Genomic DNA, 15311 nt, shown 5'->3' on the forward strand with positions numbered 1-15311 from the left:
TCTTTTCCATCTCTCGCGACAACACACTCCCAAATCGACACCGACAAGGGCCATTCTATTCACCATGGCTTCCGTCCCGAGTGTGCAATGCTTCGGCAAGAAGAAGACCGGTGAGTCTCATTTCTGGAATTTAATTCCTAGAATTGAAGGATGATGTTTGCTGATCAACTTTTCAATAGCCACCGCTGTCGCCCACTGCAAGGTATGAAGACGCAAATCTACCCTTCGATATATACGCTCCCTACGCCAGTCAACCTGCCCCTTGGAATTATTGTGAGAGGATGTGTGGAAGTCATGGCAAAATTTTGATGGATGGACCTTTGATCAGATTCTGGGGGCATGTTCGACTGCAAGGATAGCGCATTGGGAAAATCACACACACCCACAAACGAATGGAATAACAGCATGCTGAGACTTTTCGATTTACAGCAAGGCAAGGGCCTCATCAAGGTTAACGGCCAACCCATCTCCCTGGTCCAGCCCGAGATCCTCCGCTACAAGGTATGATCTTCTTCACCAAACCCAACTACCGCATGGAAGTTATGAAAGCAATCTCGCAAGAGAATACGCCAAAACAAAGGCATCGGCTTTATCTCGAAATTTGGCTTTCTGACACGTTCATCAAATAGGTCTACGAGCCCCTCCTGATCGTCGGTGTTGACAAGTTCGCCGGTGTCGACATCCGTGTCCGTGTCACCGGTGGTGGTCACACTTCCCAGGTCTACGCTATCCGTCAGGCCGTTGCCAAGTCCATCGTCGCATACTACCAGAAGTACGTCGATGAGCACTCCAAGAACCAGCTCAAGCAGGCCTTCGTCCAGTACGACCGCACCTTGCTTGTTGCCGACAACCGTCGCGCAGAGCCCAAGAAGTTCGGAGGTCGTGGTGCCCGCGCCCGTTACCAAAAGTCCTACCGTTAAAGTGCTTGGTTTTGGTTTGGGTCTTACTGGGCTTTTCTCATACTGCATTGAGTTAGCACAAAAAATGATATCGATATGAATTTCAAGATGTCGTAGTCTATTCTCATTTCTTATGGACTAATTGCTATTATTCAGTTTTCTGTTCTGTTCTTTTCTCTCCATAGCACGGATGTCAAATTGCGATCCGGCCCTTTCATGGCCGCGGTCGCGCCGAAGAAGTGCTTATATCAACCGGGATTTATTTCTCTTTAACCACTGAGTACTAGATTTATGTCCTGCGGGTTCTCCCGAGATGGCATACATCCATTGATGATGTGGGACACCCATTATACCGTACTTAGTTAGATGTGATAATTGAATATGTGTATTACGATTGAACATTCCAGGTTTATTTAAACCTTCCAAGTTTTTGAGAGCAACAGGAAGAATAGTCTTTACACTTATCTCGCGTGTACAAGGGCAGCTTCAAATGGGGCTACTCTATACCTCGCCTACGTCAGAACTGTTGTTTAGCAGCTATACACGGTGATACCTAGGTTTGCTTATTAGTTCTGGTTCGGTGGAAATGATATTCTGCCTGTAAATATTCGTTGAATACACATAACTCCCTGGCAATCTATCCTATCTTCCTTCCCCTCTTATTTCTCCATTCTGATATAAGGACTGTACACATAACTATCAGTAGATCCTGTGCTTATTGGGAATATTTTTAGCATGTAGCACTTTTGGGACCATAAAAAGTAGAGGGCATCTTTGAATACTCTTCAACTACTTGATAACCCTCACCGGTTATATATCGGATGATTTTAATTCAGCTTGACACTACGTGTGAAGGGTTGTGGGCTTTGCCTACTCCGTACTTGGCTAGATAGGCCCACTACAAAATTCTGCTATTAACAGTAGAGTTATGTTCGAGGTTCGCTCTACCCATGTCATGTCAACCCATTTTGATATGAAAAACAGCTGATGCGATGTATTCCAAGCCCTGGAGGTTGATCCTTCTAATCTCTCAACTTGTCTTCTCTATCTTTCTGGTCAAAAGTGCTCTTCAGGATTGGAATATAAGCTTTCCTAGCTCGACTGATGTGTAAGTTTCCAGTGCTTGGACCCGTCGGATCAGTCGATATCTTCATGGCCTGATGCAATTCACGTAAGAAACGAAGCTATGCATAGATCCTTCTAGGAATTTCATTTCTTTTTATATCTCATCGCCTGATCTCTCCTGATTCAATCTTGATCATGCGATTTGCAATTTTACGATTGTCGGTCCATTGAAATCCACGCTTCATGGAGTATATAAATAACAGGAAGTCCCTGTATATACTGACTTTCTTCTCTATCCATCACCTTGAAATCTAGTCAATTACAACACCTCCAATACTATCAATGGATAACCATTAGCAATTGATTCTTAGTATCGACTCAATATTTAATCCATACGTCAATTCATTCTTCAAAAAGACAATCATGCCCGAATCGCAAATTCCCAAGGAGGGCGCAGATGCAGCTCGCAACCCAAATATTGGAACGAATTCAAAACAGATGCTAGGACATCCAATTCAGCAAACTCAAAATGAAGGCACATTGGAAGCGGTCCAAAAGAAGAATCCCTGGCTTCTATTCTACCTCGGAGCCATGCTCTAGGCCCTGATAGATAAGATGCTGAGAAATGGTGATAAGCATCAGCATCCAATATCAGCATCCAATATCAGCATCCAATCAATGTCAGCATCAATGTCAGCACCAATGTCAGCACCAATGTCAGCACCAATGTCAGCACCAATTGTCAGCATCCATACTTCATGCAAAACGAATGACCAATTCCTCGACACCCCTTCTGTTCTACTGCTCCGTGAACTGCCCCTTATTTTTCCACAGTTTGAGACCAGGCCTATTTCCAATCAACAGTGACGCCAGGGGTCAAAATTTTTGTCGTCCTTTTGACAGCCATCAAGCCACTATCGGCCCCACTTCGGCTTCTGGTCTCACCACCCGGTCGGCATCCCGGGTTTGGCTCACGGAGTACATCGCCATGTCTATAGATCTCTTTACTGAATTTTTGTAATGTTTGAGGTTCTCACTTTTGTTGATTGCTCTGTGGGTACAATTACTTTGACACCCTGTTGGCTACTGGGAGAACTTCACCTACCGCCAGAATTCGCATTGATTATTTCCATGGTCATGCGCTTTAAAAATTCCATGTATGATGCAACCCTACATACGGAGAGATGTATGACGAACGTCACGGCTTTATCTGCGCATGCTGGACCACCCACCGCCTTTTTCAATGCAAGGTCAAGGTCCCAGAGCAAGAAAACCTTGGAAGTAGAAGTGATGGGAGACTAAAACATATAAGCATAGCCTTGATCCACCCAAGGATTCTGAGTCTGTCAACAGATGTACCCCTTTGTTCTCCAGCCATATCTTGTGTTAATTAAGTACTCCTTTATTAGTTAGAAATGATCATTGATAACCTCACTTCTACCCTTCATTGATCTCGTTCTCCGGAATCGAAGCAAAAAGGAAATGGCCCCCTCAGCGCTTTCTGAGAGACTTTGGGCGGATCCAAGTGCTAAGATCTAGAGCGGCAAAAGTATCAGCGATCTTCCGCTGACCGGGAGCAACCCAGTTGGACGCATCAACGACGGTAAGCCGTTCAACGCATACGGCGATGACGGCCTGGTCCGCCATATTGAGATTGGTCGGAACGGGAAGAGCCTGAATGCTATCAAGCTAGGGTTCTTCAACAAGAAAAGCGAAGAAATCCATGGAGACTTGTCCAAGAGCGCGGGAACTCAATCTATTGAGCCTCGCCTGGGGGAAAGAGTGACCCGTTTGCTTGTCTGGCTAACAAACAAGGAGCGATGGGTCTACGGTGGCTCGGGTAGAGCTACTTACCAGCCGAGGCCGAGAGCTGGAGATCGGGGACAAGCCCTCTGATACAATTCCAGTGGCTGAGGTAGGTTTCACTCATCACAACCCCCGCAAAGTAAATTAGTGAATCTGATGGTTTTGTGGCTAATTGGCGATTATGGACTACGACGGCTTGCGGATTTACTTTTCGTAGTCCATAATGCCACATGCCAACCTCCCTAACAATCAAGAATGCAAGAATAATGATTGATATTCTTAGTACCCTCTCTATAGGAAAAAACCTCACTTGGTCGTTCAGGTGCACTCATGATGTCTAGAACTCGTGAAAACTCAGAAAAGATTTGGAGAGGAAGGATCTCAAAACTTCCATGTTAGATACCTGTCTTCTACGTGCACATGATGTCCATAAAAGTATTAAGTAACGGATCAAGATAGGACTATTAAGTAAACTTTAGCATTCGGCTACCATGGGATGGAAAGAGGGCCACCACAATGATGTCCTAGCTGCCTCTGCAATCTAGCATGCCCATTTCAATTTGAAGTTTGTCGATATTGAGTCGTGGTCCTGGGAAGGCAGTCTGTCTAAGAGCGATAAGTCCAGCATGAACGAGAGAGACTTGATCAAGCCTACTATGATCACGGACGACGAGCAATGAGGACTCTGGGAGAAATAGAGCGAGAAGAGTGGAGTTTGGCCTCGATATGGCCCCACTTTTACCCCGGATTTCTAGTTGCATCCGCAGTGATGCTTCATGGAATTCTACATATGGTAAACAGGTGGGATGGGTACGGAACTAGCGCCAAAGCGGATCAAATCAGATCGTGGATCATAGCTGTGAGTGTCTTTTGATTATTTACTTTGTTTTTAATGTGCGGCCTATAACAAACGCTGATTCTCCATTCACACAGATCAAATGCTTGACTGTCTTAGCATGACGCTCACCCCTTGGTCAATTACTGCCATGGATGGAACAGTTGTGATGAAATATCCTTATGAAAATACTGAAAATTATGTCTCTTTTGCGTTAGCCTGGTGTACTATCATTCCAGAACGGATTGGGCCAACACCGGCCACCTTTTATGCTGGATTCCTCCAACCTTGGCACATTTACACCTAGATATGGCCTATTGAATTATGGTTCTGGTACATGTTTACTTGGGAATTGAGGAGATGGAGGCTCAATCATCTGTCAGATAGTTGGAAGGTATAATGTTATGTATCATTCTCGCTGTGGTGCTGGACAATCAATCACGAGTCGCGAAGATGTTTCCAATTATCACGATAGAAAGACTAGCTAGTCCTACTGCCTAACGCCTGTTAAGGCTTCTATCCCCATGTCTTCCAATTAAGATTAAGAGAATCGAAAGTCAGATAAGAGATTCAAGGTCTGAGAAATAGTTATAGATTAACACTTTCCTAGATGATATTTTCTTAAATCTGATCAAATTTAATCAGTTTTATAAGTACGAAGATCTAAAAACGATGGTTTTTCATGCTGTAACTGGGATTGTGCTATCCGTATCATAAGCCGGTACGTAAAGTGACATGAAGTTACCGTGTTTGCCGAGGACCCGCTACGGGATTTCCGGTGTCGGCCCGTTCCCCTCCCTCATTGAACAACCTTAGCAATATTCACATACGAATTCAAGGTTACCGATCGTACATCTTTCGGTATACAAATAAACGCAAAATTTCAATCACAATCTTGCCTTTAGAGCTTTTGACTCGTATCTGTGAGTATCTAGAGCCTCAGGATTGGGAAGCGCTCAGCATCACTTGCCGCCAAATACACTGCAACACGTTAGAAGCCTACAACACGATATTTCAAAAGAATCTTGCTTCTTCTCACACGTGAAGGCCTTGACCGTCTGGAACATATTGCAGCCAGTAAAACTCTTTGTGGCTCGGTTGAAGAAATTTGGATCATCCCAAACTTATTCGAAGGCTGGACACACTTGGATAAGGCAACTTTCACAAATGTGAAAAGTAGAATAATTTTAGGAAATTTGGACGCAGAATAACAATGGAAGAATCCAATGAAATCCAAACTGAGCTGAAGGCTCTATTTGCTATATTCGAAGTTACAATGGCAGAACACCGTGCTATTCTCGAATCTTCGGGACTTTTAAGTACCCTTGAGAAATGCCTACTTATTCCCTGAGGTCTTCGGACTCTTCGAAGACTCCAAGAACTGTTCTTGTTCCCAATTACCCTAGTGGAATTGAGCCCTATGGGATACCACACACACCTGTCTTCTGGTAGCCTTCTCATATTAGTTCTTATCTTCTTTACGGTAGCCCTTGGACTCTAATTCTTACATTTATGCCCTGTTTGGTGGGACTTTACTATAACGAACCGGAGAATGCAGGTTGCTATTGACTAGCTCGTTGCCGATGACTATTGTATGGGAGATGGCCCAGTCCTTTTTACCATTTGGTAGTGTGGCTGCTTCGTCGAAGGCTTTGAGACTTTTTGCATGGAGTACAAACGTGCTGCTGTTGCTAGGGCTTTTGCTTGGCCGCAGTCTGTGCCGTAGATTCAGACAAAAGAGTAATCTGTCAGTTTTGAGATGTCTTTGTTGACTTCTTCTTGGGGTTTGCAGCTTCTATCTACGTTGTAGGGGGAGTATGATGTGCCGTATGGATGTTGTCTGAGTTGGGTCGAGTTGGCTCGTGGTATGGAGGATTTCGGTTGGGCGGGTGCTTAGAAGTCTAGTGTCTGCTAGAGCTTAGTTATTCTCTGTCGGTTATGGTCGAATTTGTGCTGATAGGGTCGATATGGCGTTGTTGGTGGTAGTCAATTGGGATGGTAGGGTCGTATTTGGTGAGATGGGTAAAAAACCCATGCTGCCAATATGGAGACAATGCAAACAGCTCAATATGGCCATTTCGGCTGAATTTATGCGAATTAACCTTGGAAGATATATGTTTGCCACTGTTCGTTCGGATAATAATATTGAGTTGGGATAATGATACTTGATTATTAATAAGTATGCCCTTGTTTGGTGGGGTAATAATATTGCTTCATAATCATGCCCTTGCAGGCTTTCATCACTGTAATTCCTCTAGAACCTCGAAAAGCTCCATGGCCGTGGCCTCGCTTCCAGTCTGCAAAGAAAAGTTAGGACTGAAATATAGTTGGATAATGGGAAGATGGAACTCACCCGAAGAAGCAGGGTCACTGGGCTCCCCTCTTCTGTTGTCGTCAAGAACACCCTTCGGCCTTCGGGAGCCTCATTCTTAGGATTACCGAAGCCCATGCCCTTGAAGATAGGACTGTTGAGCATCACACGACCAGCTCCATCTGCCCGCATGATCATGCGAACGGCCTTCTTTCCATCGTCCTCTCGGGAATTCACCTTGAAAGTTCCGAAGCCACGTTCCTTCCATTCTTTGTTGACGAAGTGGTATAGTTTCCCCTTGCACGTGAAGATAGTTGTTTCGCCTTCTTCACCAGTTTCAGGACCACTGGGGCCTGGAGCGGATAAAACACTACAGCCCACATTCGAAGGTTCGGTTCCAAGGGTTCCGAATGCAGATGTTTTTGAGGAACTAAAGCTCGATGATGTCGGCTTGGCGTTAGATGCGAAGCTTGTCAGACCGCCAGTGAGATTTTGGGCGGATTTGAAACTGCTTCCCACACTCGAAGATTCAGTTCCAAGGGCGCCGAATGCAGATGTTTTCGGGGAAGCAAAGCTAGATAATGTGGGTTTAGCGTTAGATGCGAAACTGGTCAAACCACTGCCGAGGCTTGAGGCGGATTTGAAACCGCTGCCCACACTCGAAGATTCAGTTCCAAGGGTTCCGAATGCAGATGTTTTCGGGGAAGCAAAGCTGGATAATGTGGGCTTGTCGGTGGTTGCGAAGCTGGTTAGGCCACCGCCACTGAGGCCTGGGGCGGATTTAAAACCGCCGCCCACACTGGAGAATCCGCCTCCAAAGGTACCGAATGCAGATGTTTTCGGGACAGATGCAAAGCTGGATGTTGCCTTGGCAAATGCACTTGTGGCAAATCCGTTGTCGGGAGCTTCGGTAGGTATCGGGGCCGCCTGGGATTCCTCTTCATTAATGTCTACCTTGATAACAGGGTGGGGGGGAGTACTCACGTTTTCAGGATGCGAAGTAGAATCAGAAGCAGGAACAGAGGCTGTGTCTTCGCTCGTCTCGGGCTTGATAGAATCGGAGGCCTGGCGTTCGATGTTAGTCGATTGGAAGTCGGGAGGAGGTAAGACATTCTTGTCGTTGTCGGCGATAGTCGAGACATTCGAGATAGTCTCCCAGTCCGAGTCATGCTCGTAGTTGTCCAAGGTCCAGGGGTCAATTCCCTCTTCCTTATCACTGTCGCGTGCCTCCAGCTTGATGATTGGGCTTGTAGGAGTAATACTCACGATTTTGGAATGCGAGGTAGAACCAGAAGTAGCAGTTGAGCGTGTATCTTCGCTCGTCGCAGGCTTGGTAGAATCGGCTACGGACTGATTAACTTGTTCAGGAGTGGTTTCGTGGGGTGGTTTGCGTGGGGCTTCGCCGTCTTCGAGATCATCTTCGCTGCAGTCCTCGTGGGATCGCTTCTTGGTGTTGCCGGCTTTGAGAGGTCCTTGGGTGGCTTCAGATTGAGCGACTTGCTCCGGAGTAGCTTCGCGAGATCGTTTGCGTGGAGCTCCCACATCTTCGGGGTCATCTCCACAGGATTCATCGCGGGATCGCTTCTTGGCTAATTGAGATATGTGAGCATTTAAAAAGCGAGGCAACAAGCTGACTCAGTACAGAGTAGCGAGTGAGTGGAGATACTTACTAGTAGCCTTGGCAGGCATATCGGGGGAAATTCCAGTCATCTCTCAAGAGTGATGCTGGTATTCGAGGAGAGAGTAGAAGAAAGCTTCGGTGCACTGGGATGTCGAAAGTGGAAACTGTTTGAGTGTTTAAACTTGACAAGTAGTTGGCAAAAATAATCGGCAAGAAGAGAAGGCGGTATTCAAACGAAAAAGTGGGTGGAAATCAAAATGCCCGAATTGGAACTGGAAAGTCGAAGTGGAAGAAGTTGAAGTGGAGGTTGTTGTCGTGGTCACCGCTTACGTCCCCGCACTCGATTGCGCTCAAAGCGACAAACGCCCGTCTATCATCCCCGAGTAAATGGAAAAATGAATTGAGTAGAAGAGGATCAATTCCATTGAATGATACTGAAGCAAGAGAGCCCTAGTACTAGGGAACTGGAAGTTTATGCGCCCGTAAACTAATTGACATGATAATCGTCCATTTCTATCAGAAACGGCTATGCATAGCGCTGCTACGAGACCAAAGAAAGAACAAAACAGTATACACTTGCGCGCTGTAATTTCATATGATAGTCCAAATAATCGCGTCGGGACAAGAAACGTCCAGGAAAAAGCGGAAGGCAATAAGCTTCCACTTAACTAATGAAGCAAAGGCATCCAATCGAGACATAAAACACGAATAGCGGGTAAACCGCAATGCCTACACGGTTGCGCAAAACACCAGAACCTCCCAAAATGCTGACTCCCGCTGCCATGGACCAGGCCATGAGGACAAGATAGACCGGTATTCTGGCGATTGTAGGAAGGCGCAATGCACTAAGCATGGCGGCAATGACCATTGGGAAGAGGGTATATCCGATTATGCAGACTGACTGGAAGAAAGAGCTAGAGATTGAGTTGTCTTATTAGTATGGCGCGCAATGGCAATAAAAGATGGGGGGAAAGCATACATTTTGCCACCAAGAAGCTTTATCTGAAGAGTAACAGCAGCTTCTCCGATCCAAACGATACAAAACACTCCAGAGAAGACCAAGGATGATTGATCTCCCTTTGCGAGAGATAGGAATAAGCTTAAAACCAAGCAGAAGACAAGAGGACCCCTAAGCAATAACACAGTCAGTTTATAACCCAAGCTCGACATAAAATGGGGATAGGTAGCTTACCAAAGATCCCAGTCTCGCAACCCATCACTCATACCACCTTGTAGGACCACATCGGCATCCGGCCAGCGCCCAACGAGCCCGCGCAGGTTTTGACCGAATCCAGCAATCTCGCCTCTCTCGGCAGCACCGCCGATGCCACCTCCGCCGCGCTGCATCATGCCTCCAAGTAGGTACTTGGGCCACAGCACCTGGCGCATCTTTTCCCAAACGGCAACCAGGTCGCGGGACAGTGTTGCCCAGACAGGCTCATCAATCGTATTCTGTGTCGCGCGACGGTCTTCGCCAGGAATAGTGGAGGTCAGGTATTGGTTGTAGCCAGCTCCACGTCCACCTCTCGAGCTTGATTCGGATTCAATGTTGCCTCGGAGAGGCGCCGTATCGGAGGTATCGTGTAGGGGGTCCTCGGCTTCGAGCGCTAGAGGAAATCAATCTTAGCTGACAATATAAGGGGTTTTTGGGCGTTAGACTGAAGAGAATCTGGGAAGAGAGCATACCATCGTCGGCCTCTATCAGATCATCATCAAAGAGGGATTCGTCGTCATGCAGGTCGCCATTAGGATGGCCGTACTGTACACTAGCCATAGATTTGTAGGTATGTGATTAGGTGAGCGTGGGTTAGAAGGTTCAAAACAAAAGCATTCCCTGGTTGGCAGCGTGTTTTGTTCAGAACGATGCACTCGAGGACTGGTATGAAGTTCAGTTGTTGATGGGGTCGAACTATCCCGGAAAGGCTAGAGTGGCATTACATATCCCGGGCCGCTGGTTACCAGGCTGTAATATTACCAGTAATTAGTCACTTTAAAATTGTCACATGTGTATTATGTTTACGGTAAGTATGTATGGCTCATACTTTGATTTAACTGTTTACTCTTTTCTTGTACTCACTAAGAGCAAATTGATTCCATGGCTATTAATTAAAAATGATAGCGGCCGGCTGAAATCACAAAGCTTTCTTTTCAGTCTCTTTGACAAATGGTGGGTCCTCCTGATACACATCATACTTGTACCGGCTGCCTGGGTGGTCAGCTCGAAGCTCTTTCTGTCCCTTCCCAAAAATCTTTTCACGGGCAGTGAGTGGCTCGTCAGAAGAAGCTGGCAGCTCGGGGTAGAGACCACGTTTTCTCAGCTCCGGAATGACCAGTTCAATCAGATCCTCAAAGGTACCTGGAGTGGTAGCATGGGCAATATTGAAACCGTCAAGGTCTGCCTCACGAACCCATCGCTCCATCTCGTCCACAACAGTGGTAGGACTTCCAATGGCTACAGGGCCAAGACCACCAATGGCAGCCTTTTCAGAAATGACTCTAGGTGTCCAGCGAGGAATGTACTCGCTAGTCTTGAGCAAGGAATCAAGTTGGCTGGTGATCCTGCCGGCTGCTAGGGAGTCTGCCGCAGTAATCTCCTGATCTAGGGGGATACCTGAGATGTCAATACCTGTCCAGCCACTGAACAGCACCAGTCCACCGACCACCGAGGCGTACTTTTGCAACTCCTTGTACTTGGCCTGGGCTTCTTCGTCCGTTCTTCCCACTATGGGTGTGAATGTGGCGAAGAACTTGATTGATTGAGGGTCACGACCTAACTCTGCAGCTTGTTTTCGAATCCTGTCGATCTTAGGTCGCAGGACCTCTGGTGAATGGGATGAGACGAAGATGGCTTCGGCATGGGTGGATGCAAAGGCCGATCCGGCTGGCGACGTGCCTGCTTGGAAAAGGAACGGTGTTCGCTGTGGAGATGGATCGACAATGTGCGGTGTATTCAAAGAAAAATATTTTCCTTGATGATTGATGTAGCGGACCTTATCAGGGTTTACATATGAGTCGTTTTCTGGGTCGGGAGAAAGTGCATCGGGTGCCCAGGAACCCTCCCAAAGTCTAAAAAACGAAAAAACCAGGTCAGTACGTGAGTGGATTGTTTTAGTTTGGTAATGACATACTTGTAAAGCACCCGGAGGTACTCATCAGCTTGCAGATACCGCTCATCATGCTCAATTGGGGTATCGAGACCAATAGCCTTGAAAGCCAATTTCTTGTACGAAGTGACAATGTTCCAACCCACTCGACCATTAGTGAGATGATCTAAAGTGGAAAAGCGCTTCGCGAGTAAGAACGGCTGCTCAAATGAAGTTGAGGCCGTGATTCCGAAGGCGAGGTTTTTGGTCACAGCTGCCATTGCAGAGATGGGCTATAGACAGTCAGCTCCTTCTCCTCTGCATTATCCTTGAGGCACTTACAATTGTTGGGTCTGTCACTGGCCATTGCGCAGCACGGCGAATACACTCGTCCAGCTTACCCTCATATGTATCATAACCTCCAGTTGTGTCTGCAAGGAACAGAGCATTGATACCACCACTTTCAAGCAGTTTTGCCAGGTCAATCCAGTAATCGAGCTTGCGCTTGGTTGCCGATTTATCCTTTGGATTCTGAAATTGTCAACATGAGCCATACTTGCGAGAAGTAGCTGGCTTACCTTCCACTGGCCTGTAGATAAATGACCAACCGTTGACATGTCAAATGCATTAATCAAGATTTGTTTCTTGCCATTTTCATGGCCATTGGCTATGCTAGTATCTCCCATGACTGTGATTCTTGAATTGATATGCTTCTTTATTAATTCAATAGAGAAAATTCCGCAGCTTAACTTAAATCGAACGCGCAACCTGGTACTGCACCGTCTAAATAGGTTCAAAGACTCGGAGAGAAGTCCCCCTCAGCCCCCGCATGCATGGCATGTATATTGCGCATTGAACGTGTATCTCACGCCATCGTACGTAGATAATCAGATAATCGAATAATCTCTGAGTTGCAAGAGGGACTAGACCAGGGCTTCCTAGCTTATCGCAACCGAAGCATTCGCAATTGTCTCCACATAAAGCGCAACACCTGCCTTTACAACCGGGGGCAGCCCCGACTTTTAAAGTTGCTATGTTTGGAATAATGCATGGATACCATACATGGATATCTAAATCATTGCTCTTGAACTATTAATCGGAATAATTGGCTTAAATGTCGAATTGAGGGGCTGAAGTATACAATCTTTCACCATCCCGGGTGAGATGGCGTGACACTGCTCTTGTCAACATTAGAAGTACAACACAAGAGCGAAATGAATACTAGATTCCTATCTAGATAGATTAAAATGAATGAATATGAATCATTTAATTTTCAGGCCTTCAAGGTTATTTCCGTAAAACGCCATATGCATGTACCGCAAAATTAGTATCTATGACGCTGTAGACACAACATTGAGACTTTGTAAGGCTAGACCCCCTTGCCCACTGTTGTATTCACCTGATCCACTCCAGCTTCAATATCACTCGAGCCATCGCTTGTCGACTCCTCCCCTCCATTGCTTGCTTTATTTTTGCTAAAACATTGTTAGAAAATGTCACATCAAGATAGGTTATTCCACATACTTTTCTCGAGAGACATAGTGCTGAATGACATGTGCCAGTGCAATCAGACAGATGGCATTGGCAAGAACAAAAGAATATCCCTTTGTGAACCGCGGTCCCTCGACCGTTTTGAAGACTAGCAGCGGTGTCCAAACAGTAGTCGACTGGGCAACCATGTTGACAATAACCAGAGTGACGGCCCTCTCAACAGACGAGGCACGTAGCTGGGTATTGATCCAGCCGTAAAGTACGCTAGACATGGCAACTGCGGAATAAGTTGTCAAGAAAGCAAACCAAATTGCAGACTCCGGTACATCCCAGATTATTAAGATGATGCACCCGATCGAATTCCATACATGTGCCGCGGTGATCGCCCAAGCAGGGCCGAGATACAAGTCAGATGCGAAGCATATCAGGAGGACATAGAAAATGCCCAGGCCAGGCGATATAGCTGAAAGCTCATTCAGTCGACTGGTAGAGTACCTCTTCAGACTCTTCAGCCATAGCAAATAACCTCCACTGCTGCTATTAATACTGCCATTCCAGAAGAAGATATTGAGCCAGAGGAAAGCCCAAAATTTCCAATTGCGACCTATCTTCAAGAAAGTGCGCCAGGTGAGTACCTCTTCTTGGACGGAGTGTGAAGTTCGCTCAAGTCGGGACTTGGCCAGCTGGATATCTTTTTCCTTGAGAATGAGTCTGTTTGGCTTCTCGGGCGTGCCTGGAAGGAGGAAGAATCCTGCAATTGCAATTGGGATGGTGATTATCGTGCATATGATGAACATCCATCTCCATCCTACGAGACCATTGACACCATCTAGGCGACTGGATGCTCCGGCTTGGATGAGACTTGCTGTCATTGTACCTAGGGTGAGACCAACATAAAACCCACCTCCCCGGCGGGAAATTTCATCACTGCGATACCACGAGCCTGGAAACCGTCAGCGATCAATTTGTAGACACTATAGAGAAAAACATCTACCAAATATAAAATGCATTCCGGGGTAGAAAGCGGCCTAAGTTCGATCCATTAGAGCTCTTCTCTTGAACAAATCAGACTCATCGCTTACCTCAAACCATCCAACTAAAAAGCGATATGCCGCCAGCTCTGCATATCTTGTAACTCGGTATTGCAACAAAGTAAAAATGCCCCATGCGATATCCATCAATGGGATAATCCAATGCATCGGGAGTTTTGTAAACAAATACAAAAAAGGTAGTTGCCCCACTACTGCTCCGACAGTGTAAAAAGTTTGCAGTTGAACTAAATCATTGCCTTGAAGATTCAAGTCTTCCTTGAGCCCGGAGACGTATGCATTATCTAGTATCTTGTTAGCACTGAGAGGATAAGACTGAACATCAACTTACTAAGATTCCCTTGATCAAGGTATTTTGTCCAATAGGCGAGAAAAGCGTAGGGAACAATCAACAAGTCCAACTTGAGAATCAATTTCCTCTCCTCTTTGCTATCGACGGCTGAATACCAATTGGGCAGATACCATTTTTTCCGTTGTTGGAGCAGCGTCATTTCTGTCGATGTCTTTAGGTAGCTTGAGACAATCTGAATTAACGCTGGTCATGGTGTGAATTGTAGCGATTCTTTCATCGAATATAAAGCTCAACAATAGATGCTCGTCCCGAGGTCCCACCCAGTGGGAGCTTGAAGATGCCACTCGGTTTATCATTGCGTGATAGGAATGAAGAGGGGTTCGGAGAAATACCGAAGTACTTTCAAGGCCGGCACGCGTATTCAGTGATCTGCGAGTTGACTGCGGATTTGCGTAGTTTACATATAGTGGAGCAAAGGACCAGCTCCAATCAGGCTGAATAGCGAATAAAATCCGGGATCTGTATAGATGCCGATGAGCTTTTTCAACGGAGCTTGGCCGCCTAGGCTGAAACTCTTTCTCTTTCCCCTTGACCTCGACGGCTTACGTACCTTCATTAGACATGCCCAGTCCCTTCGAGGTTTTCACCCTCATCCTCAATGGCATTTTCAACCTCTTCTCTTTCTCCCCTTTTCTTTTATTCCTTAATTTTTCCTGGCCTTTTCTTGCTTTTGGAACCTTCCTATTCTTCTTTTAGTTCTTTGGGTGATTGGGAATTCTTTTTACCTTTTCTTTAATGTTTTGGTGGGAATTTTTTATTTATATTATGGTAGACAAAGACATCCATGCAATAAATCGTT

General features: G+C 46.0%; 7 protein-coding genes across 7 annotated transcripts; 2 read left to right on the forward strand and 5 right to left on the reverse strand.

Moving 5' to 3' along the window:
* Positions 1–64: 64 nt before the first annotated feature.
* Positions 65–920, forward strand: N7495_000251 (40S ribosomal protein uS9; the record flags this gene model as incomplete). The annotated part of the gene is made up of 4 exons (XM_057202921.1): positions 65–110; positions 180–202; positions 430–501; positions 630–920. 4 exons carry the CDS (start codon positions 65–67, stop codon positions 918–920), a joined length of 432 nt encoding a protein of 143 aa, XP_057066994.1.
* A 1813-nt stretch (positions 921–2733) lies between these two features.
* Positions 2734–3860, forward strand: N7495_000252 (uncharacterized protein; the record flags this gene model as incomplete). Its single annotated transcript, XM_057202922.1, has 2 exons — positions 2734–2981; positions 3515–3860. 2 exons carry the CDS (start codon positions 2734–2736, stop codon positions 3858–3860), a joined length of 594 nt encoding a protein of 197 aa, XP_057066995.1.
* Positions 3861–6845: 2985 nt separating this feature from the next.
* N7495_000253 (Ran-binding domain-containing protein) lies at positions 6846–8626 on the reverse strand (the record flags this gene model as incomplete). Its single annotated transcript, XM_057202923.1, has 3 exons — positions 6846–6902; positions 6959–8505; positions 8587–8626. 3 exons carry the CDS (start codon positions 8624–8626, stop codon positions 6846–6848), a joined length of 1644 nt encoding a protein of 547 aa, XP_057066996.1.
* Positions 8627–9201: 575 nt separating this feature from the next.
* On the reverse strand, positions 9202–10311 carry N7495_000254 (Yip1 domain protein; the record flags this gene model as incomplete). Its single annotated transcript, XM_057202924.1, has 4 exons — positions 9202–9451; positions 9517–9666; positions 9730–10144; positions 10224–10311. 4 exons carry the CDS (start codon positions 10309–10311, stop codon positions 9202–9204), a joined length of 903 nt encoding a protein of 300 aa, XP_057066997.1.
* Positions 10312–10669: 358 nt separating this feature from the next.
* N7495_000255 (xenobiotic compound monooxygenase, DszA family) lies at positions 10670–12306 on the reverse strand (the record flags this gene model as incomplete). The annotated part of the gene is made up of 4 exons (XM_057202925.1): positions 10670–11603; positions 11666–11913; positions 11963–12151; positions 12199–12306. The coding sequence occupies 4 exons, from the start codon at positions 12304–12306 to the stop codon at positions 10670–10672; spliced, it is 1479 nt and encodes a 492-aa protein (XP_057066998.1).
* An 825-nt stretch (positions 12307–13131) lies between these two features.
* On the reverse strand, positions 13132–13983 carry N7495_000256 (putative MFS transporter Seo1; the record flags this gene model as incomplete). The annotated part of the gene is made up of 1 exon (XM_057202926.1): positions 13132–13983. The coding sequence occupies one exon, from the start codon at positions 13981–13983 to the stop codon at positions 13132–13134; it is 852 nt and encodes a 283-aa protein (XP_057066999.1).
* Positions 13984–14064: 81 nt separating this feature from the next.
* On the reverse strand, positions 14065–14808 carry N7495_000257 (uncharacterized protein; the record flags this gene model as incomplete). The annotated part of the gene is given in 4 exon segments (XM_057202927.1): positions 14065–14085; positions 14194–14444; positions 14492–14684; positions 14695–14808. The coding sequence occupies 4 exon segments, from the start codon at positions 14806–14808 to the stop codon at positions 14065–14067; spliced, it is 579 nt and encodes a 192-aa protein (XP_057067000.1).
* Positions 14809–15311: the final 503 nt, after the last annotated feature.

This window comes from Penicillium taxi (assembly GCF_028828555.1).
Source record: "Penicillium taxi strain IBT 34144 chromosome Unknown utg000001l_segment0_segment0, whole genome shotgun sequence".
NCBI classification, from domain to species: domain Eukaryota; kingdom Fungi; phylum Ascomycota; class Eurotiomycetes; order Eurotiales; family Aspergillaceae; genus Penicillium; species Penicillium taxi.